General features: G+C 38.9%; 4 protein-coding genes across 6 annotated transcripts in view; 3 read left to right on the forward strand and 1 right to left on the reverse strand.

The window, feature by feature from the left end:
- LOC148085897 (uncharacterized) overlaps nt 1-2166 on the reverse strand; it is a 50429-nt gene extending 48263 nt beyond the window's left edge. The window contains exons 1-2 of one of the 3 annotated variants that reach the window (XM_087784031.1): nt 1973-2166; nt 1220-1258 (exon numbers count right to left, since the gene is read on the reverse strand). The gene's annotated coding sequence lies outside the window, so the exon portion shown is untranslated. Of the gene's footprint in view, nt 1-1219; nt 1259-1856; nt 1876-1972 lie in introns of those variants that run through there. The other 2 variants (XM_087784030.1, XM_087784032.1) reach the window with 2 other exon arrangements.
- A 2861-nt stretch (nt 2167-5027) lies between these two features.
- On the forward strand, nt 5028-11275 carry LOC148085898 (very long chain fatty acid elongase 6-like). The gene is made up of 4 exons (XM_087784041.1): nt 5028-5352; nt 7578-7709; nt 8746-8897; nt 8980-11275. Exons 1-4 carry the CDS (start codon nt 5258-5260, stop codon nt 9405-9407), a joined length of 807 nt encoding a protein of 268 aa, XP_087640167.1. The 5' UTR covers nt 5028-5257; the 3' UTR covers nt 9408-11275.
- A 916-nt stretch (nt 11276-12191) lies between these two features.
- LOC148085899 (transmembrane protein 150A-like) lies at nt 12192-18952 on the forward strand. The gene is made up of 8 exons (XM_087784040.1): nt 12192-12331; nt 12697-12767; nt 12849-12896; nt 13706-13792; nt 14268-14335; nt 14901-15028; nt 18102-18279; nt 18596-18952. The coding sequence occupies exons 2-8, from the start codon at nt 12703-12705 to the stop codon at nt 18841-18843; spliced, it is 822 nt and encodes a 273-aa protein (XP_087640166.1). The 5' UTR covers nt 12192-12331; nt 12697-12702; the 3' UTR covers nt 18844-18952.
- An 898-nt stretch (nt 18953-19850) lies between these two features.
- Nucleotides 19851-22613, forward strand: LOC148085900 (homeodomain-interacting protein kinase 1-like). Its single transcript, XM_087782799.1, has 9 exons — nt 19851-19889; nt 20691-20884; nt 20989-21180; nt 21330-21517; nt 21584-21707; nt 21782-21898; nt 21979-22062; nt 22140-22309; nt 22366-22613. Exons 1-9 carry the CDS (start codon nt 19859-19861, stop codon nt 22508-22510), a joined length of 1245 nt encoding a protein of 414 aa, XP_087638925.1. The 5' UTR covers nt 19851-19858; the 3' UTR covers nt 22511-22613.
- Nucleotides 22614-25660: the final 3047 nt, after the last annotated feature.

The raw sequence follows: 25660 nt of genomic DNA on the forward strand, positions 1-25660 counted from the left end.
CACATTGCTCGTCCATTAAACACGTTTGAGGCAGATAAGGTGTGAAATCACTTGCTACTGGACGAGAATCAATGCCTGGCGTAGTGAGTCTACCGAAGAGCCAAGATCGAACCCTCATATTGCAACAACTCCCGGTGACGAAACGAGGAGGTAACTCCAGAATGTGTGAAGCCGCTGACGCCTCTACAACAGATTTTCAGAATTCACACGGGATCCAACTGTACTCCGGCCAACTCCTGAGAAAGACTCACAGATTGCAGCGACTGCTCATTATATGACGGTGAAATGCTAATATTCACAGAAGACACCGACGCTGAAAGACGACACAGTCCAGCTGTCACTCGCTGCACACCCCTGAGACACTCCTTTATAGACGTTCGTCTTTGCTTCAGAGAAGTCAGAGAAGAAGAAAAGAACAAAATGTGTGGATGTAGAGGATGGAAGAGTGGGAGGAAAAAACACGTGGGAAGAAGAAGCAGGGATTTTTTGGCCTCTTCTGATCAATGGTGTGGTTTCTCTCAACGTCTCAGGAACAAAAATGATCTTTGAGAACATCGGAGTGTTTTCAACTCGACAAAAGTATGATGTCTTAAGTGTGTTTTACTGGCTCAGCATCATATAAAGGTTTGATTAAACACAGAGAGAAGTTAAAGCATCATTTTTTAAAAGAATAAAATTGAAATTCAGCTGTATAATCTTAATACCATAGGCTGCTCATAGAATGAAATACGACTTCAAGACCTCTGACAAAGACAAAACACCAGAAGCATAAACTGACTCTTGTGTATTTAAAAAATATATAATATTCTAAAAGACTTTGCTTGCTGTTGCTCAATCATAGCGTGATATAAGCTCTGCTTCAATCGACCGTAAAAATAAGTCAATTTAAGAACGAGGGCAAAGAATGAGCAGTTTGTTTCCATTTCAAGGATAAACAACACATAAAGTATAGCTTCTCAACTCCAACGTTAGCCGGAAGAACCAACTTTGAAGTGATTGAAAACCATTCTTAGTCGTAGACTCTATCAAGGGAAATAAAGGGATGTATTCATCGGAGACATCACAGAGGAACAGGACAAACCAGACAAGCAAAATAACACAGAGATGTCAAGCTAAGACACTTTACAGCATAAACAATAGAGTTATCAAAGGGAGGTTTGACTATAAAGTCGAAACCAGTCTGGTGAGATGGTGAAAGGGATTTATAACTGTAACAAACCTTGAGTTAGGAGTGTGGAACTCATGGAACTCTTGCAGCCTCCAATATAATGAAATCACTTCTTACACTCATCCTAAGAGCTGTTTCCACGATGTCAACAATTTGTCTGCAAATATACTAAGAAAAACATGGATGTGTGTAAAAGATAATTTTATGAAAGGATTACCTATCAGGAAAAAATATTTTCTCTTGTGTTATAAAGTGTGGCAGTGTAGGAGGAAGATGATTCATGTATTGATGAGTGGAAAAAATTACAAGAATATTTACAATATATTTTACTTTGATAGGTTGTGTTTGAACTTCCTGCACAGCTCAGTAATATACTGATCAGAATTAAAGTTTGTCTCAGTGCAGAGTGGAATAGAGGACGTGATCATATCAAATATAAATACACTTGCTGGTGTTCCTGTGCTGTGTGAAGTCCATGAATGCAACACGGGACAGAACTCCAACAGGCGCGATCAAGTGTCCTTGAGCAAACCAATCGAACAACCGATTGAATCTCCAAACGCCTCAAACCCGCCAATCCCAGGATCGATCGCATGAATCGGAACCGCAAAGTCAAACCCAAAGACACGGGGAACTTTTAGCAGCAGAGGCAGAAGTTTAACCCTTACACGCCTGATGACGTAAATACCTTCTGCGGTGACCTTTTCTGATGCGGATCTGCAGGTTCTGCTGAGTCGCAAGAAAAAAAAGCTCCAACTTGGACCCTCAGCGACAACAACAACAGAAGATGGAAAAACTCGTCACCTGTTCGAGCAGGATGTCTGGAAGAATCAGAGGAGGACGTGGAGACCCAGCAGCGTATCAGATGCGAGTCTCCACAGCCGCAGATCCGGAGACGCGATACGAACCGAGCCTGGTGCAGAGGATTCCTCGCTGCATCTGCAGTCCACATCCATCTCTGGCTGTGGTGACGCTGCACGTCAGGTGGCTGCAGACGTGATGCTGAGGACTGATGCTCACACACACACACACACACACACACACCGATCCAGCTCGCAGTCCCTCTCTCAGAACTCTCCCTCCCCGCCCGCCGGATTGGACCGGGCATGCTCAGAAACTACCAGCTCACCAGCGGCAATAAAAACACAAGATTATGAAATAGTTGTATTCAATATTAAACTGGTCATTTTAATTTAGCCGCTTTAACAGGACAAGTTTTTTTTTAAACAACATGTAATGTGTAGATAACTAAAAAAGATGCATTTCAGGTTAAATCTTGGATTTCCTAAACTTTAAGATGGCTGTTTTAGGGTTTTTTTTTCTTTAGAGTGTAAAAGATAAAAACGTTATTCATATTCTAATTAAATGTTTTATATCGAGCGAAGAAGCATTACACCTGAATTAATAACTCTAGTGTTATCTTTAAATTTGGTTGAATATTTCCCCCAAAAACTACAAAAGATGCGTATTTCTACTCTCATTGGAAGCTTTAATGTATATGTCAGTTAAATATATGATGTTATTAATTATTTGTTTATATATATATATATATATATTTCTTATAACTTATATTCATTTATTATTTTATTCTGTAATACCACCACACTCAAAAAAAACAATCCTGTGTTGTGTTTACAACACGGGCAATAAAAGTTTGTCATTCTGATTATTTTTCTTATTTGTTCAAAGACAATGAAGTCAAAATATCTGTATTTGTTCAACGGCGTTTTCTTTTCTATCCACTAGATGGCGACAGACCTCAGCACTATTCACATATTCCAGACTGTAGGTACTGGGTACATTCCTATACTAGATGGGAACATTTTTATTTCTACTATTTTAATACATTTACAGCATCTCCCTTTCCTTTATTAATTTGCTGACATACTTGTAACTCCAGCTGCCTTACTTTCATTTCATTTCTTCCTCTCTTTGCACTTGATGGATATACTGACTCCTTCAAGAAACATATTAAGACATTTTTATTCGTGCATGCTTTTCCTTTATTTTCTGGAACTCCTGTGTTGTTATCAGTTTCATCTTGACCTTTAAAGTATATATTTTGGTGAGTATTGTTTTGATTGTTTAAGCGCTTTGTGGCCCTGGTCTGGAAAAGCGCTATATAAATACAAATTACTTACTTACTTACTTCCTCTTGTGCATTGGTTCACACATCTCCAACAGCTCCCACCATTGTTTTGCTGCTCATGTCCTCATATGCATAATGCCCTTATTTCCTTGGTTGCTCCTCCCTATCTCCTCATGCATCCGCCTCTCGGAAGGTTCCCTGCACAGACTCACTCCACCCACTCATACAGAGTTGATTTATTTGTAGCATGTCCATGAAGATAAAACATTCACCTCATCCTCTGCCATGCTTCCTCAAAGCTTCTGTTAGGTGAAATGCAGATTCAAGGTTTACACCAATCATTGAGCAAAGAGATAGAAACAGAAGAAATACTCCACGTTACCATTTTTTACTAAAAAAAACAAATAAAAAAAATCTTTAAATATTTGCGACACTGTGAACTTTAAACTCGCCTCAATATGTCTGGCCACGTGTTACATAACTAGTCTGTTTCAACATATTTGAGTGAAAATGTAACCTTTGTCACAGATACCAAGTGAACATCAGACAGTAAATCACAGATGTGAGATAAGACAGGAGGCCTCCTGCTCACTACGAGGGGTATAGGTTATAGATATAAAGATAAGAACCATCTAACACTTCTCTTGACAGTTAACTTTATTACATAAACTTGTTTTTTTACATGAAAAAAAAACAACATTATTTTTAATATATATATATTAAAAAAACACTTGAATAACAATACATGTAATTTGACTTCAGGGAATGTCTAAGAAAACATTGTTTAATGGAGTCAAATAAAATAATAATGCTGCAAAACACCACCATTTTATAGCATGTACCCCTCACAATTTAATTTTAAATATCATCTGCCATACTACTTTTTATGCGTGTGTATTTTAGTCATCGTATACATGATATTTAGGTGATTGGAGCTGGCAATAATAATTAGGAATCAAACAATTATATGTAGACGTAATTCAGTATAATGTATGTTAATAAACAATATTCAACTTGCATATTTCAGTGTTAGGTTTGAAAATAAAACGACTTTAAAAAAATACGTTTTAATAAATTATCAAAAATGTATATGTTCAAGAAATTCATTATAATGATTGTTAGTAAACCCTATCATACCTACATAGTTCGTATTACGTTTTTAATATTTTTTATTTATTTTTACAGTTTTTCTTGATGTATTTTTTTTTAATCGCATTAAAGCGATTCTATGCGATTTGAGCGACGCCAGTGGACTAAAGTGGTAGTGTTTAGCGCCACACGGGAGACTACATTTCCCATGAGCACTCGCTAAACGTCGCAAAAGTTGCCTTGTCCCGGTTTGCAGCAGTTGGACGAATTTTCTGTTTCCAGACTTCCATTGATGAATGAAGGATGATACTGATGAGGTATGAATCAGATTGTGGATAACGAAATATGATATTCTTTGTAAATAACATAAGATTAACTTTGTTTTAGTGCCGTAATCCCCCCCACCTCAACCAGCGTGATATGTAGCATGTTCACACCATCCCCAAGAATTTAACAGTAAAAATAAGAATCACACAAACACCTCAAGTCACAGTATTTGAGTCATTCAACTAGTTTTGAGTTGATGTGTCATCACTACTTTTATGAAATATTTTATACAAAAATATTATAGTACCCAAACTACCCAGGGCTGCTTTAAACCGTAACTTTCAAACAAATGCATTTTATTTGAGCAAAAAAACGGATTTCCTGTTTCCTACCTCGTTGATTTTATTCTGAAGGTGGCTCAAACCGGAAGCACCTACTTAAGTACAGCTAGCTTGGTCCCCAATTGCCGAGTGTCCTGACAGCGTCAAGTGAGCAGCATCCTCCCGTCCTTCCGCCTCATCTCCCGGGGACCATATCCGTGACCCCCCAGCGGTGGCGACCGTCTGCACGCGGCTCGTTTCCAGGAACACGACTTCTTGTGGAACCCTGCGGTGTTTCTTGAGTCTTAACACCGCCGTGGAAAGATGAACGCGAGCGGGCTGGGGACGGTGCTGGCGGAGTTCGACTTTGAGCGGCGTTTCGACGAACGACGAGCGATAGAATGGATGCAGGAGAACTGGTGAGTTCGATAAAAGGCGAGGAAACCGGTTCGTTCCCCCGCGAGGTTCGGCGGATCCTTCCCGCCGCACTGCGCAGCTTCTTAGCCGCGGAGCAGCACGAGGAGCCGGTGTCTTTAGCCAGTCATTGTTGGAACTGTCAACAATACACGCAGAATAACCCTGTTTTTTTTTTTTAGTTTTTATACCTGTCATTCAAGTTTGCATCCAGACATGCTGGACTGTAATGTAAACACACGCCATTTTCTTAGGAATCCCACCTTTAATGCATCTAAATAGCGTGAATAAAAAGGCAATTTTTTTGTACTCCTGGCAGCCAATCAAAGCGCAGGATACTGCAGAGTCCACTGTTGCTACGGACACTGTTGCTTTTAGTACATTTAATTAAAATTTAGCAAGCAGAAAGATGATCAGTTTTTAAATTAAAGAAAAGATTATTTAAAAGATAGTCGATATTTTAATAACCAACATTCAAATTTAGCTTAGGTTTCTGAAAAATGAAAAAATAAAAAAAATACTGCAGACAAATGCGTCATCACTTTCATCTCCACAGTTCTATCTGTGTCCATATGTTTATATTGTGTCGACTCAAAATGTGTTCGGTTTTATTCATCATTTATACACTTTTGGCTGTCAACAGAGGTTGAAAGAAAAATGGTATCATCAAATCAAACTTCTCTCTGGTAAATAAAGGGCTCTTGTGAAATCATGTTACACTTGTCATGTTACACAGAGAAATTATCAACACAGAATATCACCTGTAAAAATGATCAATGGAATAATCCATAGAATCCTTCAAGAAGGCTTCAATTCAAGTATTTAATCAATCGTTATGTTCAAGGAATCTGTGATGAAATGACTCGCCATATTATTTTTACTTTATAGACTCTTGCAACGCAGCTAATCACAGCAAAAATATATTGATTTTTGGTCATGTTAAATTGTTGAAAATATTCACTCATGTTCATGGCCACACACAATCTGGGCACTGATAACAAGGTTTACTTATCAGTTCAAGTTCTATATGTTCTGACTGCAGCAGACTGGACGCTGTACTGCCAACAAATAAGAACCTACACAACATATTGGCATCAAAACATGAACCATAAAACTCTTTTGTAAGTCAACCTCACAATGCAGGTGTGAGTAAAGAATACTCAAAAAACTTTGTTACATTCACATCTTTTGACCTTTGCTCCTATGGTAACGGCTCCTAAACCTATGAGGAAGTTTGGAATCACCAGTAGCTCTAACTGTTGGAATACAAATACAATATGTTTTTCACCTTTGTCTGTGATGGATCTTATAATTGACAGGAAATGTTTCGAAGCTGCTTCAAATTATTACGTCAACTAAGGTTACTACACTTTATGGTGTAACCCCTGTTGGCAAATGATCAGTCATATCTCACGTGTGATCTTTTAAATCTCTTGGAGTGACAGCCTTGACACATGAGCTTGTTAGGTTAAAAAGAAGATGGCATTTTTCCTGATAGGAAGGTGTCAATTGCCGAAGGTTACCCTTTTAATATTTTTATTTATTTAATTGTGGAATTGGATGGGAAATCCAAACCTCACAGAGTAATACAAATGTTATTACAGTTTTGCTTGTAACGTTATGTGAAAATGCAACTTAAAATCATCAACGCGTAATGAATAATGAAGAAACTTAAGAATTATAATATTTTATCACTGAGGTTTTTTCTTTTTGATAAAACAAACCAAAAAAACTTTGTATTTGTCCTCTTTTTTGTGAAATCAATAACATTGACTCATCAAATTGTTTTTAAAATGTAATTTGAGGTAGCATGTCCTAAAGAAAGACAAAACAACCGTCACAAGAGAGATCAACTCTGTCCACTGAGGAATGTCAAAAGAGTCAAACCATTTGTAAGAACAATGTTCAGATCTTAATCTGACAGACATTACATTTCTAGAACTCTTCTAGTTGAACCTGTTCCCGACTGATATGAATTGAGGTCTTGACCCCACACTTAGTCACATTAACTGGCCCACAACAGGATCACAGAGTCTTCAATCAGACCCTGCACAAGTTCCATCAATTCAACAGCTTGAAGCTGACCTGAAGCATCTGTCCCACAATCTGCATGAAATCGTTTGCTTTTGACTCACGTTTTCAGGATCATGTGATACAAGAGACTTGTCTGGTCGCTCAGGACAGACGGATTATTGATGTAAAAATTATGATATTTTTTTATTCTTCACAGGAGCAAGTCGTTCATGTTCGGCGGCCTGTACGCCGCACTCGTCTTCGCAGGGCAGCATTTCATGAGGGAAAGACCGAAGCTGAACCTGCGGGCACCGCTCGTCCTCTGGTCACTCAGCCTCGCCATCTTCAGGTGAGGCACGTGTTGAACAGTTATTTGAACTAGAATTGTGTGTAACATGGTTTGCGACATAATGAGCTCAGTGTCCTGCCAAAACACACAACTTTATAAAACTGAATTTAGGACACAAGTCATAACTGCTGAAACATCTGATATATTTTAAGTGCAGGGATCAATCAGAATCAATCAGATCCTGACAGTGTTGAACTCTGCATCAGTTTTGTGTTAATAACCAAAACATCATCAACATCAACTAAGACAGAGACGTCAATTCATTTTGAAGCAATTTTTTGATTTTCATAAAAGAAAATTCTTAAGGTAAAGAACTAATAAAAAAATTTTTTTTAAATTTTATTTACATACCTTCACCAGTTACAATGCAGTACATGTAAACTGTAACAGTCACAGAATACAATTGTATTGTCCATTCTGTGGTGGGGCATCCATTTTCCATCAACAGCTTTTCATAAACAACTTAGTTGTTGGATAAATGTTGGAACCAATAAAACCAGTCTGGTTCCCTGCCAAGAGCTCATGATAACTCACAGTGGCAAGGAAATATCATATTTAATATCCTGATTAAAGTGGAATATTATGATTTTGTATGTACAACTTTTCTACATGAAAGTAAAATGAAAATCCTTTTTTTTAAATAAACAATGCAATAAAATGAATGATAATTATAGTATAACAATCAATGTAATGGTATTATTTGTATTCCATGATCCCAAGTTGTATGTTTGTAATGTATACATTTATTTGTTAGTCTTCAGCACAAGCATTACGTTTTAGTGCTTTACTAAAGTAACCCTTAACCCTTGTATTGTCTCTGGCTCAAGGTGAATGACCTCCACCACTGCATATGTATTTCTGGAAGCCAAGGAGTTCGGGTCACCTTGACCCTGAGATGACACAAGGCTTAAATGTTCAATGCTGTTATTTAAAAAGATGAAGATGAAACATTCCGGTCTTGTCAAACCTCTTGTCTAAATGTTCGTTTTCACAGTTGACTTAAGCTGGTCGTGATTTTCTTTCTTCTCCACCACAGCATCATCGGAGCGCTGCGGACCGGAACCTACATGCTGCACGTGCTCACGACCAGCGGCTTCAAACAGTCGGTGTGTGACAACGGCTTCTACAGCGCGCCTGTCACCAAGTTCTGGGCCTACGCCTTCGCTGTCAGCAAAGCTCCCGAGCTCGGTAAGACGCAAGAATCTCGTATTAGCTCGTCTAGATGCAACATTGAGATGATTCCTCACAAGAGATTTTTTTTCTTTCTCAGGCGACACCATGTTCATAGTCCTGCGGAAGCAGCGCCTCATCTTCCTGCACTGGTACCACCACATCACCGTGCTGGTCTACTCCTGGTACACCTACAAAGACCAGGTGGCGGGCGGAGGCTGGTTCATGACCATGAACTACGCCGTGCACTCGCTCATGTACACCTACTACGCTTTCCGGGCGGCCGGCATCCAGTTGCCGCGCCCCTGCGCCATGATCATCACCACCACCCAGATCCTGCAGATGGTGATGGGCCTGACGGTCCTAGGCCTGGTGTACGTCTGGATGCACGAGGTCCGCTGTCCATCTTACATGGACAACGTCATGTGGGGGTCCCTGATGTACCTTAGCTACTTGATCCTGTTTGCCATGTTCTTCTACAACAGCTATCTCAGGGGAACCCCCTCAGAAGTCAAGAAGAGCCAGTAACAAGCCATCGTTCTCTCATCCATCTCCCCGTCCCTCCTTCGTTTGTCCGTCCACGGCTGGTTCCTGTTGTCGGGAGCATCTGCTCGACCCTTGCAATAACCCATGACACATCTTGTCTTGTTCCTCAATCATGGCACTCTTTTTGTGTCTAAATTAGCTCTTAAAAACAAAACCTTTTATTTCTGAGTTCATCTTTAAGAAGGAAAAAAGGCGACGCTCCTGTTCTAGTCATGATGTAAAATAATTGTCCAAAGAATCCATGTGTTTTATCAGAGAAGCCCAGGAAAGAATGTGAAATAAGCAACTTAAAGTTGCTGCGCCCCAGCAGTCTGATCATGAAAAACTAGTTCAAAGTAAAATCAGCACTTGACCCTCTTGACAGAAACTGTCAACTTAAAAAAGATACACTTTTGTCCTGATGCATCGATCACTTAAGACGTGATCAAATTATGTTTAACAAGCATCATGTCTTTGTGGATTCAGGCCAACAGATCCCCCTAAAGTTGATACGTTTGCAGCACTTTATGTGTCCCTGTTTAGTTTAACTAACTAAGATGAAATTATCTCTGGCCGTCTTGCTTTTAAATTACATCTTAAATAAGTGCCTGAATCTTTTAATGGCCTCAGTTCCTGCCTTGACGTCTTCCATCCTCTTCAGTGTGTTTATCATTGATCAGGGCTAAAAAATCACCATTTTAAAATGTCAATCTTGTGTCGGCCATATTAAGTCTTGGGTTTTTCACTGAAAGACAGTGTTGATCCAAATAATAAGGAATTCAAAGGGAACTTTATTAAAATGTTTCATGAACATTTATTTTAAAGGATCTTAATTGGTTTGTAGAAAAGCGTCGTCTCGGTTTTATCGAAGATTCTGCCTCCATTTCTAGATTTCCTCCCGAGAACGACGTCAGTTTAAAGTTTTCATTTGTTGACATGAAGGTTGAAAAGGCTTGACTAAACATGTGAAACTTTGACAAAGAAACATTTAAATGGAGGACAACGAGCAGTAGTGAGAGTAGATGAGATTCAGACTGTGCTGATGACATTTAGACGATATCAGAAGCTCCACTTCAACTTCTAAAAGTAGAACATTCTCACATTTAAACATTTCCACCTTGGCTCCATTAACCCTTTATTTTTTTTAATTGGATTCTGTTCTTTTGTCTCACCTCTTGTCTACTGTTAAATATAACTTGTCAATGTAATTGTCAAATTGAAAATAACCTCCCAGACTCACCTGTGATTTCTCACCATTATTTTCTTACTGTAATTCTAGCTTTATTGACGTTTGTCTGTGTCCAACATTTGGACAATTTTATTAGTTTGTGCAGTAACTTGGTATTAAATCTTGGGACATGCGTGTTTGGGTTGCACTGTGTACAAGAATAAACGTGATTCAAAAAGCAAACTACTCGTTTGTAATCACACAGTTTCGATGCAAAACACAGAGGAATGCGTGTAAAATGTCGTCACTAAAGGGTTAAAAAAGGAATGGACGTAGCTTTAATGAATTTGTCCTTTTGAACCCGCAGGAAGAAACAAGTTACAAAGCTGCACCTTTGTCGGAACCTAAACGTGAGCTTCAGGGTTTCTTCAGACGAATCCACTGATAGTGATCAACTTTAATTTGTTTATTAGGGACGAACAGTAGCACGTTATGAAGCTAATTCTGCTGTAAAAGTTGATAACAGTGAAGAGTAGTTCCACACATACATACTTGGGTTACAACATCTGCTCGAACCTCAGCCCAGCACACATGACTGCACGTGTGGGGGGCCTTCATGCCCCCTCGGAATTCCCAAACCTCGACGTTTGATGTCACCACTGCTGTTTCTGACGACACGTTTACAGACTCATGTTGTAGTAAATTGATTTAGACCTTAGCTTGTTTAGTGTTAAACCAATAACTGTTGTTTCTCTTTAGCTACACACCAATAAAAATGGCAATAAGATCATTTTATTATTTTTGTTTTTGAATCATTATTGGTATTGACATTATTGATATAACTTTTATAATGATAATAATAATATAATTATTAATAACAACCAATAATGATTAACTAAATACAGTTTTTAAACCATCAAGCGATTATGTGCATACATATGGTAAACAAATCAAAATTAATAAAAAAAATTAATAAAACTTTAAAATAATCAATCAAAATGAATTAAGCTATTGACATTTTAGGATGTAAAAAAAACAGTATGATTTTTATTAAAATCACTTTGGCATATTGGTCATGTTCTTGTTAACTAATACTGTTTAAATAGAGAGTAACTGACCTTAAAACTATTCCACTCTATAATATATATATAATAAATGTGATATTATTTGTCCATGAATAATCCTGAAGTAAAATTCTCTAGATAGGCAAGAAAACATTGATTTTCTTTCAATAAAAAAAAACATGTTTGTACTTCCTTTGCTTGTTTTGCCTCTTCAAGAAAAACCTCTCCTCAAATGCCTTGTGCGTGGAGGAAACATATTCCTGGAATATAAGAGGAGTTCTTGGATGAGCAGGACTCTGGTGGAACATTGATGTCATCCATGATTGTGAAATCTAATTCTAAGAAGACACAAATTAAATATGTTCTAATAACATTTTTAATGGAATGTTCAAAAATAAAAGTGAAAAAATATATATACACACAAGAGTACACATGTGTACTTGTTTTAAAGTATCTACCAGAATACAAATAAAATAATAGAATTTTACTGGAAAGAGTGGTGGGCGGAGCTTAAAGTTCAGCATCACAACAACGATCAGACTCGGGGAGACCCCGATGGAAGAGGACACGGACTCAACACACGTGAACCACGACATCTTAAAGTCTGGATTTTTTCTGAAATGACTTGAGGAGATCTAAACTGAACCCTGTATTTTTTTTGCCGGAAGAACTTTAGTTTGCGAAGAATTTGAAAGGTAAGTTCAGACCAATAGTTTTCCAGCGTTCGTTTGTAATTACATTATTTATAACCATAGTTATGAAAATAATAGCTTGAAATAAAATAGATTTGACAGCTTCTTATTTGACTAATATTATATTCTAAATATTCTTTTATAAGTAAAAGTTTCTTGTATGTATTGTCTTTTTTTATTGTATGTACCTTTAAGATATTTAAAACTTTTTTTTAAATTTTCTTTCTATATTACAAAAACCTTTTTAAGGCTCAGGTCTGGGCATGTATCTCTTTAATATATATATATTTTAGAATCATTGCACTAACTAAATTGGCTCGGGTCCCAATATTACCCACATTTTTGTTGTTGTTGTTGTGTGTCTGCAGGTTGTCATGTCGCTGTGGATCCTTCTCCCGCTCAGTCTGCCCGTCTTCATCCTGACCGGGATCTGGGTCGTGTACGTTTTAATCATCATTGTAAAATACTGTATTTTGTTGCATTGTTTTGTGACAATTGTTTATTGTTATTTGTTCCACAGATATGCAATGGCCCTGTATAACCAGCACGTCTGCCCAGTTCATAACTGGTAAACACACACACACACACACACACACACACACACACGGATGTTAACAAAGAAAGAAGAAAAACACACATGACATTAATATATATATATAATACTCAAACATGTTCTGCCGATACACAAACGATCAGTGACATTTGTTCAGATAGCATGTGACAAACAAATGGAACCAACACAAAGGTTAGTACATCAGGATCACACACAGATTTACCGTAATAACAAACACAAGTGGCTTCTATAAATTCAGCACTGCAATAATAATTCGAGATGCACTGTGGCCGTGTATAACTCTGCCAAGGAGCTAATTACACATAACTTTAGAAAAACACATAAAACTAATACAGAAAAACTGAGTAAAAAAAAGTGAATGAGAAAACCTCCAAAACCATCCTTGATCCAAATGGACCTAAATTAAATCCATCTGTTGATATTTGATTTATTCGACAAATGAATGATCAATTAAACAAACTGACAGAGAAGAAAACCTTGAACCGTGGATAAATAACGTTCAACTATTTGGGTTTAATGACTAAAATGTATCCTGTTTGTTAAACTCGAGCTGTGTCCAGACCCATTGTGGACCCTTTAAATGAGTTAAATGACTTGCAAATGTGGCATAATGGACAGAGGGGGGTCTGCAGTGGTCAGTGTTCAAGGACAAGGTTTGTACTGTGACAGTCTTATCTGAACATTTTTGTTAAAGTAGTTCCATTTGATCCAAAGTAAAGAGGAAGCAAGTCAGACCACACGTGTCTAAAACTGTGTGTTACAGTGAATTGTAATGTTGTGTTTGTTTGTGTCTTTAACACCAGGCTTTATAACGAGTCATGTGAACAGCAGCTTCCCTTCCAGAGCGGTCCGGTTCTGTGCTGCACACTCGACAATGTTCCGCTCATCAGGTCAGCGTCTCACCAAACGTCTCCATTCGTTCAAAAGAAAAGTTTGGGGTTAAAGAGTGAATTAATGACACATCGTTATATTTACCTTATATTGCCACTTATATGTATTTTTACGGGTTCGCTCGGGTCAGAACTAAGTGTCATCAGCTGTTGATCCACCAACACCCAGAATTAAAGCCGAGATGAGTAAGACGGAGGTGGTGGAACCATCACACCCCCCACCGGAATAAAAACTAGCTGGTGGGGAAGAAGTTCTTTTGTAGTTTAGCAGCTCCGTGTCGTGTTGTTAATGGTTCTGATGAGGCTCTTAAGTCTTCACCATCACAGGAAGAAGATCATTTGAACTGAGCTGTAGATTCTCAGATCCTCTTTTCGAACGTCATAAACTGAAGCTGATTCTCACGCCTGAGGAAGAGAAGGCCTCGGTGGACTGATTCTTACCTGGCATTCTTATGCTATCTCTCCTTCTGTGCAGCAAATGTGGAGCTTTGCCACCGGAAAGTTGCTTCTTCAGTTTGATCTGCAGCACGGGCTCCTTCATGGGTGAGTCTCGACTGGAGGAACTTCAAACTGAGATACTGTGACGTGCAGACGAAGTTTGTTTTTATTCAAGCGTAGTATGAACAGTAATGCCCTCATGATAGATAGGATCTACAGTAAATAAAAAGATGTGTCAGCCAGGTTATGAACATTTGACGAGTTCAGTTTTGTTGGTTCATTTTTGTCTCTGTTTATTCAGAATTACTTAGTTGAAAAACTGTCCTTCTTGTTATTTATATTTATATTAAAATACTTCAAAACTCCTGTTTATAGACACAATATTGTTTCAGTACTTCAGTTTTCAATCAACACTGATAATAGTTCTTAACCCTGGTGTTATCGCCCCAAAAACAAATGTGTTCGTTGTATCCCTTGTTTTGACACTGGGTCAAGGTCAACGACCTCCACCACTGCATATGTATTTATGGAAGCCAGTGAGGTCATTCACCTTGACCCAGATTCAACACAAGGGATACACCAAACTCATTTGTTTTCGGGCCTTCAGGTCACCTTGACCTTGAGATAACACAAGGGGTTTAAAAATGTCTCTTCCTCTCTGTCTTGTCAGTGATGCTGATCGGACTCCTGCGATACGCTCTGGTGATCCAGAAGAAGCAGAACTGTCTGCTGAACACGGCGGGACTCTCCATCGGCTGGATGTGTGCTGCAGGACTCATCATGGTGGGAAACTTCCAGGTCAGAGTCCAAAACAAACCTCCAACTTCTTCCCCCCCATTCAGGCGAAACAAAGAGGTGAAACAAAGAGCCGCGATCATTTACGTAACGTCTTACATAACCGCAGCGACAGATTCCATCTCTGCGTCTGTTGTTTTACGAGCGTGAAGGTGGATCTTTGAAGACCACAGGTAGTCAACAGGTTATTGTTGCCTGAGCGCCAGGATCTGATATCCATCACGTTCAGAGGAAATATTCAATTGTGAATCATTTCTGTAACACCGATGTTGACTTGAACTTGTGTCACTGTACTTTTATGTAGCGCAACCAAAATATTTGCACAGTTGTTAGTCATGCAAAGACAGAAAAGGTCAAAATGTTAACAAGTGCTTTAACAGCTTTGAAGCTGAAGTCACGAACATGTATTATGTTAGGAGATATTTAACGTTTTATTTATTACTAATTTCAAGTTATTATTTAACACGTGAGCAAGACCATAAGTATCAGTCGTTAGTCTGACGATGACATCTTTAAATCATCGATCTAAAGCTCTGTGGTGTTCGAGACACATGGAGCAACATAGATAGGACTTGGTTTTGCATCTGAATTAAGTGCATTGTTGATCCACTTTAAGTGAGCTGGACTCTGTCCAGACCCTTACGTGACACTCTCGCTGCTGTGTGAGCAAGATTGGGCCGTGCTCTTCCTCTGCTCCCCTGCAGCTTCTCTTTGTTGAGGCTCCGAGCACATGGCTCTGTCTGAAGTCGTCCTGCTGCTCGGAGCTCCTGCACCTCACGTTCAATTACGGGACAGAGGTTGTTAAGTTGGACGTCTTTTGTGCCGTGAATGAAGGCAGGTGTGCGGCTGTGACCCGGCTGCACGTGTCCCGACAGGACCGAGCTATCTCTTCTTAACCTGGGGTGTTAAAACTATTTATTTACTGATGTTAAATCTGAACGATTACCAAACGTATTGGATGATTATTCAGATCTGGTTATACTTGATGAGGTCTGAAGTCTTGTTTTGAATGTCCACTACAAATATATGACGTTTTTTTGTTTTGTTTTTTAAAGTTCTTTTAAGAGCATCAATAAAGAAAGCATAAAAATAGAGGAAGAGAAAAAGTGGGTGAGGTTTAGCATCACGTTATTTAATCTGATACTTAAGCAGTCATCATTCCAACAAGTAATGCATTACATAAATAGGAAAATGAAAAGTCACAGAAAATTATAAACTTAAAATGATTAAGAAGACTGAAAAATGGCTGTGGATGAATAAATAAATGTATTTATTTTTAGGCTGGAAAAGGGTTTTTAATCACCTTATTATAAACTAATTATAGGTGAATTATTGTCAGTTAAACGACAATAGTATTTGCAAGCCAAAGCTGTTATTATGTTATTTTGTACTTGTCTGAAAAATGTCAAAATTATCACAATGTACAAATTATCCAAGAAGTTTAAATCAGATGTTGCTATCTGTAGCATGATGCTATCAACTTATTTTCACCATCCAAAGTCCACAGTTATCCACTTGACCAGGAACTTTGTGGCTGAAGCTTAGAATCCAGTCGTATCATCTTGTGTATGAGTCTCGGGTCAGAAATTGTGGACGCCCTTTAAAGGGTACATTTTTTCTTTCTCCTGCAAAGGTTTCCTCCGGGTGCATCGGTTTCACTTTGAGATAAAAATGCAGACTCATGTGCTGACATGCATCTCCTTCATTTTAATGACTTCTGCCACAGAATTTGACTCCTGACACCTCCAGTGTTCCCGTGGTTTCATCCACATGTGTTGTAGCCTCGTGACCAGCCTCTGGTCCCTGTGTCTCACTGCTGACTCTCTTCCTGCTGGTGTCGAGTCACATCTGGGCCCCTCCAGCCCCACGTTGAGGGGGCCCTTCCGGAGGGACTCCCACCACACTAGACCTCCTCTCCCTCACGATTGGCCGACTGCACACTCTCCAGCTGCGTTCGCTCTGACATTACGACCACTCAGAGGAAACTCTGTGGGAGTCTGCCACAGTAGAAACCTGCAGGTCGCACGTGAGCTCCAGAATGGGGCGACAAAACACTACAGATTCAGAGTGTCTGCAGTAACGTGGCACGTTAAGATTTTCCAGGACACTTACAAGTCTCATTATGTAGTTAATGTTTGGCAAAGTTTGGCTCATATAAGGTCTTAACCACCAAGGTAATAATGGATGGTAATGAAAACATAAAACATGAAAACTTGCCGTCCTCTAATCTCTAAAGTTGCGTCACCCTATGAAGAAAACTTGTGCATGAATGTAATAGTTTAGAGGTCAACTAGTGTTGATTTTAGTGAGTCTTAAATAGATGTTGGACTCTATTGTATCATCAGTATGTGTCCTTTTGTACAAAACTCTCTTTTCATTGAAATATTTACATTAGAAAATGTGCTTAAGCCCCGTCCACTTAAAACACTGTTTTTCTGGAGATTAAATCTTGTTGACTTCAACAATGTGATCGGTTAAGCATTGCTGTTTGTCGCCAATCCCGAACCTCGTTGTCTTAACAAAGCGGGGCATGATCACAGCTGGCTGGAGGAGTGAAGACCAGTATTACGTCATAATATACAGCTCTTGTAACCTCTTGTTTGCCAAGATTTCTGACGGGGTAGAACTTTATAAAGTAATAACTTCAAAACATAGTCATGATGAGGGACTCACTGTATCTTGGAGAGGAAGAATTCCACATTTAAAAGATGTGAGTGAGTCAGGAGAGTTCTTTACACCAAATAATCATTTCTTTTGTTTTTTGGAAATATTCTGAATTTAGAAATTGGGCGAAAGACTGAGGATGTGATCATAAACAGGTCTTTGTATCATCATATCTCAATTACAGACACAAATCCATTCACACAAAAAACAACCGTTAAGAGTCATTCATTCATTCATTCATTGACAACCGCATTATCCCGGTCTTGGGGTCGCGGGGAGACTGGAGCCTATCCCAGGGTCATAGGGCAAGAGGCAGGGGACACCCTGGACAGAACGCCAGTCTGTAGCTCGTTAAGAGTCTTGCATAGAAATTTGACAAAGTCAGTGTTCTGAAAGTGTTTTTCTTCTTTAGGTGGATTTCGCCAAAGTTCTTCACTACGTGGGAGCAGGAGTGGCGTTTCCCTCCAGCATGCTCTTCTTGTGCCTGCAGGTGGCGCTGACCTACAGACTTGCCAAGACGCAGGAAGAGTACAGGATGGGTCACATCCGAGTTGGGATAGCACTGCTGGCCCTGGTCACCCTGGTGCTCAGTATCCTTCCACCAGCTGAAATAAAAGTTTTCCAATACATAAAAAGCATTTTAATCTCGATTCATATTGGAAGACTATCATTTATTAATAAATAACCCATTGAGAAGACGATATAGTCACATTTAAGGAAATTAAATTATTGAGGTAACTACCAGTACTCTGAGGATGGAGTGACGATTATGTCATAAAAATACACTTAAGAGTAACAATTCAGAGACTCTAAAACCAATGAAGATAAATCATAACTCCGTAAATGCTTGTGTTAGGACTTTAGGATTAAATATGTCTGTCACTTTCCTTCACCATTGACCACCAGGTGGCGTTTTCTTCTGCCAGGAGAGCTTTGTGCTACAACACTCCTCTGCCATCCTGGAGTGGGTCTACTGCTCCCTCATCATGTTCTTCTATGGAACCTTCGCCTTCGAGTTCCGCGACATGTCAGGGGACACACTGGTGGTTCTGTCCAGAGGAGAACGGACCCAGAACTTTGGTCCCTCCGAGCTCAAGACAGAAATGGGAGTTATCTCTGCCCACTACCAGCCGGAGGATTTACCCATGATTTAGCACTATGGGGGCGTCGCCATGGTGACCCCAGTCCTTCTTTCAACAATGACTCTCCTTTCTTTACAGCAAAGTGCTGCTACAACCAAAATGACGTTCAAAGTATGGAGCTTGGAGATCCTAAAAAGACACAAGGACCAGGATTGTTACTGGAGAGAACAATGGCCGAATGTAAAGACAGGTCAAAATTATAATGCAGTATATATATATATATATATATATATATACTGTATATGTTGCATTATAATTTTATATAATGCTATATATATATTTTGGAAAACGGGAAAAGGTGCAAATTAGTATTTGTTGTATTGTTTGTTCTGCTATTCTCTATTTTTACAATTTATGAAAGTTTTCTTTTTTCTTATCAAGATTATATTTTCCAATGATTACTATTTTCTAAACTAGATTATATTTTTAAATGATTTTAAATAATTAAGTTACATATACCTTACAGCATTGTATATTTAGGAAGAAAACAAACACAGAAAATCCTTTCTGTTTTCTTTCAAAGTTTGTATGTGATATGTAGATATTCCTCTTGTGTGAACTCATTTTTATACGTTTATTTATTATTTAAGTCCATTACTAAACTGTTAAGTTAGTCTAATGAGACCAAACATGTTAACAGGTGAATATATACAGTATTTCGGGGTTTGAAGAATGTATTTTGTAATTGCATTAAAGAGAACATCTACATTTTCTTTACCCGCTTTTTAAAGTGTAATTTATGCGTCACAATGAACGAAACCTTCTTGTCAAAATCACATCAAAGCTGGAATCTTGCACGAAAAATGAAAGCAGACCAAGCTTTCGATGGGTCTTTTAAGTTTGATTCAGAAAGTTGAGCTTTATGATGTCGTGGATTCACCTGTTGACTTGTTTAATGAAGTGATGCTAATCACGATGATGACATGGCGGTGCCATAGTTGATATATATAAGGCTTGTTGCAGTCCAGGAGGCAGCTCAGGAGACTGTGGCAGGAGTGTGTAGTTCATTGTCTGTTTCTCTCTGAAGATGACAACGTGTGCCACTTTTGATGTTAACGGTAAGAAAAGTAGAATGCACTTTGATTCTGACGTCACAGTAAGAGGTTTCATCCTGGGAAACATCTAGTGAGGGCTCCAAGCATCCAGTATCTTCCAGTAATTGATCAGTGTCTATCTTATCTATCTAGCTACATCACAAGAGCAAAAAGTATTTTTGTTTTGCTTTTGAATTTGTCAAGACATGGATACAGTGATGCTCAATCATGCCAGATGTCTACATTGCTAACTCAATCCCAGTTGTATTGTTATAAAATATATATATATACAGTATATATTTGGAGGATCATTTAGATATAAGTACTGAATTGCTCTATCTAAGTCTTAAAATAAGTAACAATTTATACATATTCATATGTTGGCTTTTATCTAATTCCTCCCGGTTTCCAGATCAATTGTTGATGATTAAAACCAATTTTACTATCTGGAAAGCACCTTTTAAAACACCAAGTTAGTCATGATATTTACATATAATCCTGGTTAGAGAATGTTAGGTATTTGTAAGAAACTGACCATTGGAGAAATGACCTTGACTTTCAAAACCATATGCTGATTTCAGGAAGTTACAATGATCAGTGTCCTCCTTTCCATAGCCCACTAGATGGCACTTCCTGCTTCATAATAATTGGCTTTAAACAAATGTTTCTTTCTTCATTTTTATAACCAAGAACTACTACAATGTTAGGTATGTATGTTGGGTCTGGTGTACAGTGCAGCCACTTCAAGTACATTGAACTGTAAACACAATATCAGTATTCTTTGTTCTACACACAACCTCATCATCTTCTTTCCATCTGTTAAAGTGACTCCTTCACAGTTTCTGGAAGAAAATGAAATGAAAATCAAAATTTTGACCAATGATTCCAGTTGCTACCTCATCACTGATCTGATCAGTGAGGGCTCCTTCAGCAAAGTCGCCAAGTGTGTCCGGATGAGGAAGTCGCCTGATGTAGTCGTGAAGATTCTCAGGCAGAAAGGAGACTACGTTCAAAGAGAGGTAAACAGGTTCATAAACTTGATGCTTGGTCAAAATTGAACTGAAGATCAAAACAACTACTGACACAGTCCTGATGAAACAACATTCAATGAATGTCTTCACAGATAGAGATGCTAGAACTTCTCAATGTCCTGGACGTAGATGAAAAGAACATTGTCAAGTTTTATGAGGTTTTCACGCACATGGGACACACTTGTATTACTTTTGAACGACTTGACCGAAGCCTCAAACAGCTGCTGGAGGATCGTGAAGACAGGCCACTATTGCTCAGCGAAATCAGACCAATAACCTCTCAGGTAATGGACATGTCCTATGTCTCAACACAGAAACCAGGAGTAAAACCAAACTCAAATAGTGCTACTTCCACGGTGTGTTTATGCTAGCCTTTGAGAAAACCTTATTCCACATATACTTTTGACACAATCAGCTTTCCACTCTGCTGCAGCTTCTGACAGCTTTTGATGCCATGAAAAGCATCGGAATCATTCATTCAGACGTCAAACTGGAGAACATCATGCTGGTGGACCACAAGAACCACCCCTTTAAGGTGAAGCTTATTGACTTCGGTGTCTCGTTCTTAACCTCCGAGACCAAGAACCTTCACGGCATCACGATTCAGCCGCTCGGAAACAGGTCTGATCGCAGCATCGTCTCATGAGCTTATCACATACATAACATTTGTACTTGTTTTGACTATAGAGCACCTGAGGTCACCTTGGGTCTTCTTGTCTCTGAAGCCATCGACATGTGGGGTCTTGCATGTGTGCTTTACTACCTCTTCAGTGGGGACCACTTGTTCGGAGGAGACGATGAGTACCAGATGGTAATTGGGTTCATCAACCATTGGAATGACTAGCTTTGAGTCATTGGAAGAGCTAATACCTTGTCTTGGTCTAGATGTATAGCATTGTTGACATCCTGGGACTTCCACCAGAACACCTTCTCAGTTCAGGCAAACACACACTCAATTTCTTCAACCCGCCAAACAATCAATTTCCAGCATGGAGACTGATGGTAAACCATTCTTTACAATCTTGAGTCATCCTCCAAAAGTAGCATCAACAGAAAAATAACCAGTTTTAACCACCTCACAGACCTCAGTGGAGTACCGGCAAGAGTCCGGCAAGAAGACCCAGAAATGGACAAGCTCCATTTCATCCCTGGATGACCTGATTACGGTAGGAAGTCCTTCATGTTAAGATGTTGTTGAAGGGATTATAGTATCGAGTGGGAAACATCCATGTCCCTGTTTCAGTTGCAGTTAAACGCTCCTGGTTCGCCAGAGTTCCAGGATACAAAGGCTTTTCTGAGCCTTCTAAAATCCCTCCTACATCTGGACCCCGCAAAGCGTATCACTCCCGGGAAAGCTCTTCGTCATCCATTCATCACACTGAGCCATTTGTACAAAGCCAAAGACAGTGTCTAGTAGGTCCTCCACACTGTTATGTTTAACCTGTTGACCTCATTGTCTTGTGGTCCAGCGCCAGGTCGAGCATCAACAAACTCAGGTTGAGTGGAGTTCGCCACCGCGATTGTGTCTTCAAGTTGAGGAAGCTGAAGAGATTCCTGGCTTGGATTGTGAGGTTGCGGCCATGTTGGGTACGAACAGCTGCGGATCATCCCTGATAATGATCTTTGTCGTGGCAGCTGAAGAAAAGAAAGACTAGAAAGAGGAAATCTCTTAGAGCACATGCCAAGTTCTCCTGGAATAAAGTAAACATTCATTCAAGCTCCTCAGATCTCATTGGAGTAATACATGAACGATGTAATATAATGCTACCACTTTCATGGTAGTTTAACAGTTGTGTCCGGACAAAACTACTGTCATCTTGCCTGAAGTGCCGATGAGCAACTGGTCAGATGATACTGCAGCAAGTGGACGGTGCTTTATCAGCTGTTTTATGTTTGTAAATCTTTGTTTAGGTGTAATAAATGGTGGCTTGTAACAGAGCCTGAAGCAACACTGTAGTGGACAGAGGGTGGCGCTAGCCCTTCACAAAAGTAACAGGGCAGTCATGATGTGTGTAAATAAACACATCCTTGTGATGTATGATATAATGGTGGAATGTATTCTGGCAGGACTGTGTCACCGCAACAGATGATACATTTGTGCATATATATTCGAAATTGTAGATACACTTCAACATTTGTAAAATTTTTGACTCACCAATAGCCTCATAAACCAGTTCTTCAGTCAAAGCCGGTGCAAAGTGTCCTACCAAGGCAAGCAGTTGATGCTAAAATACTACGGTCAAGTGTTTTAACCGTAGCTAAGTGGAGACTTATTTACTTTAGTTATTATCTAGATGCTCATCTCATCTCTCAAAAGCTGCTGCATAGATGAGGAGACACATCTGAAGTTCTCCCAGCTCTGATTTAACTGAAGTGCAATGGACTCAAAAGTGAGACAGGGCTATTTATTTAATACGTGGTGGAGTGTATTGAATTTAGCATTTACAGGTGGGTTGTCTGTTCTATTGTTATATGTATTTTGCTGTTGTAAATTTGAAAATTCACCCACTAGGACTAGAAAATTAAATAAAATTAAAATATTAAATAGGAAAACTGCTATTCACCATCATACCAGTAGATGGCGATGGGGTATTAAAAGAGATAATTGGTTCTTGTTTAAATCCTGCCGTTTTGTCAGCCATGTAGTCCCCACTAACATCTCTCATACGTGGAGTTTTTAAATTGGTCTCTGAATTAGGTAAGAACCTGTCTGGAACCTTTAAGCTGCTCCAATAGCCTCGCACAACTCTGGGCCTTACAGCTCTTTATTTGGCTCCACCTGCTGGACACTTGTGTCAGTGTTTATTGGTACATGGCCTGTAAAATAACTTTAGTTTTGAGGACCACCTGGAGGACACGAGACATGTGAACACTGGATTTTTTTAATTGAGCGTTTCCAGTGTCGATGCTTAATGGTACACAGTACATAACCAGTGCCAGATCTTTTTCTAAGGAATAGTCATAGTAAATGGGACTTGTAAAAAAGGTTTCCACAGGTAGATTTTCATTTCATTTTCTTCCAGAAACTGTAAAGGAGTCACTTTAACAGATGGAAAGAAGATGAGGATCACTTAGGTTGTGTAGAACAAAGAATACTTGTGTTTACAGTTCAATGTACTTGAAGTGGCCGCACTGTACACCAGACCCAACATACATTCCTAACATTGTAGTGGTTCTTGGTTATGAAAAAAATAAACAAACATTTGTATAAAGCCAATTATTTTGAAGCAGGAAGTGCCATCTATTGGGCTATGGAAAGGGGGACACTGATCATTTTAACTTCCTGATATCAGCAGATGGTTTTAAAAGTCAAGGTCATTTCTTCAATGGTCAATTTCTTCTTACAAATACCAACAAAAACAACAATCTTTGGCAGAATACATTAACATTTGACCCCCATATTTATGGGAACCCTAATGCATGTGTGTCAAAGACTAGCCTGACATTTTTTTGACTATCCACCAGAGTCTAGTTCAATGGTTCTAACATTCTCCAACCAGGATTATATGTAAATATCATGACTAACTTGGTGTTGAAAAAGGGGTTTCCAGATAGCAAAATAGGTTTTAATTGTTAAAAATTGATTTGGAAAATGTAAACTGGGGGGAATTAGATAAAAGCAAACGTACATAATTACTTGAAGACTTTGACAGAGCAATTGCTGGACACTTGGTTTACTGGTACACGGCCTGTAAAATACCTTTGATTTTGAGGAAACACCTGGAGGACACGAGACATGTAAATACTGGACTTTTTCATTTAGCTTTGCCAGTGTCAATGCTTCATGGTACATAGTACATAACCAGTATTGGGTTTTTCCCCCTTTTTTATTGGGACTCAGGTGTCGTCATTTCAACCATGTTGTAATTTTATGGTAGATCTCATCCCAAAATGAATATTTTCTTCCATCCAAGCCAACAAGTATTCCATTCAGGTTAAAATATAATTGTGAAATTGTCGATTAAATTGGTAAAATAGACAAGTATAGGATATACAGTATATTCTGAATAACATCTTACTTTAAAATTATTGAAACATTTTTCATGATCTAGAATGGCAAACTATATGTAGTTTAGTAAACAAAGGTAGTTAAAGTCCTAGTGGTCCAACATAACTGGAGGTAGTTGTGTCTCTGATTCGTGTTTCAAACATTTAAGCGTAAAAAAAGGAAACAGATTAAATTGACCCTTTTTTTAAAAAACCACACACGACTGTTCTGTTTTCTCTCCGATTGTAGATAATAACTGATTTGATTTGGGGGTTTTTTATCAGGGAATTCCAACCCGAATGTTTCCTTAATTCCCGTCAGACAATCCTTGGTAATTACAGAAACATCTTCAGACTATAATCACATTTAGGAAACTCTAGTCCCAACATGACTCCTGAGTCTGAAAATCATTTTCACGTTAGTACATTATATGTGTTTACACCAAACTCTTCTTTTTTTTTTTGCGGGGAAATCCAGCTGTTGGATCTTTATGAAAACACAAGACAGATCCAGCTGTTGCTGCGAGACACGGTCCAAACGACGGCTGGATGGGAATACAGAATGAACTTCGGTGTTCCGAACTTTTCTCAAGCTGTCAGTGAGCCCACATCTGAGTCATTCCTCGTTTGAGTGTGAGAGTTCCCCCTCAGAGAGGGGGGGTGCGAGGGCAGATACACAAGGGTCTTCTGTTCTGATCCCACACCCACAACTGGCGCTTAGACTTTTGGTTAAGGAGATCCATTATCATTTCCATCTATTTCTGTGTTTTTTATATA

This window comes from Callionymus lyra, chromosome 2, assembly GCF_982586985.1.
Source record: "Callionymus lyra chromosome 2, fCalLyr1.hap1.1, whole genome shotgun sequence".
In the NCBI taxonomy this organism is placed as follows: domain Eukaryota; kingdom Metazoa; phylum Chordata; class Actinopteri; order Syngnathiformes; family Callionymidae; genus Callionymus; species Callionymus lyra.

Bases quoted from the DNA above. Each gene is read 5' to 3' on its own strand.
- LOC148085898 (XM_087784041.1), top strand. From the start codon at position 5,258: ATGAACGCGAGCGGGCTGGGGACGGTGCTGGCGGAGTTCGACTTTGAG. The intron at 7,710-8,745 runs GTGAGGCACGTG...TCTCCACCACAG, and splicing joins CTCAGCCTCGCCATCTTCAG to CATCATCGGAGCGCTGCGGA. The intron at 8,898-8,979 runs GTAAGACGCAAG...TTTCTTTCTCAG, and splicing joins CAGCAAAGCTCCCGAGCTCG to GCGACACCATGTTCATAGTC.
- LOC148085899 (XM_087784040.1), top strand. From the start codon at position 12,703: ATGTCGCTGTGGATCCTTCTCCCGCTCAGTCTGCCCGTCTTCATCCTG. The intron at 12,897-13,705 runs GTAAACACACAC...CTTTAACACCAG, and splicing joins GTCTGCCCAGTTCATAACTG to GCTTTATAACGAGTCATGTG. The intron at 18,280-18,595 runs GTATCCTTCCAC...ATTGACCACCAG, and splicing joins CCTGGTCACCCTGGTGCTCA to GTGGCGTTTTCTTCTGCCAG.
- LOC148085900 (XM_087782799.1), top strand. From the start codon at position 19,859: ATGACAACGTGTGCCACTTTTGATGTTAACG. The intron at 20,885-20,988 runs GTAAACAGGTTC...ATGTCTTCACAG, and splicing joins GAGACTACGTTCAAAGAGAG to ATAGAGATGCTAGAACTTCT. The intron at 22,063-22,139 runs GTAGGAAGTCCT...TCCCTGTTTCAG, and splicing joins CCCTGGATGACCTGATTACG to TTGCAGTTAAACGCTCCTGG.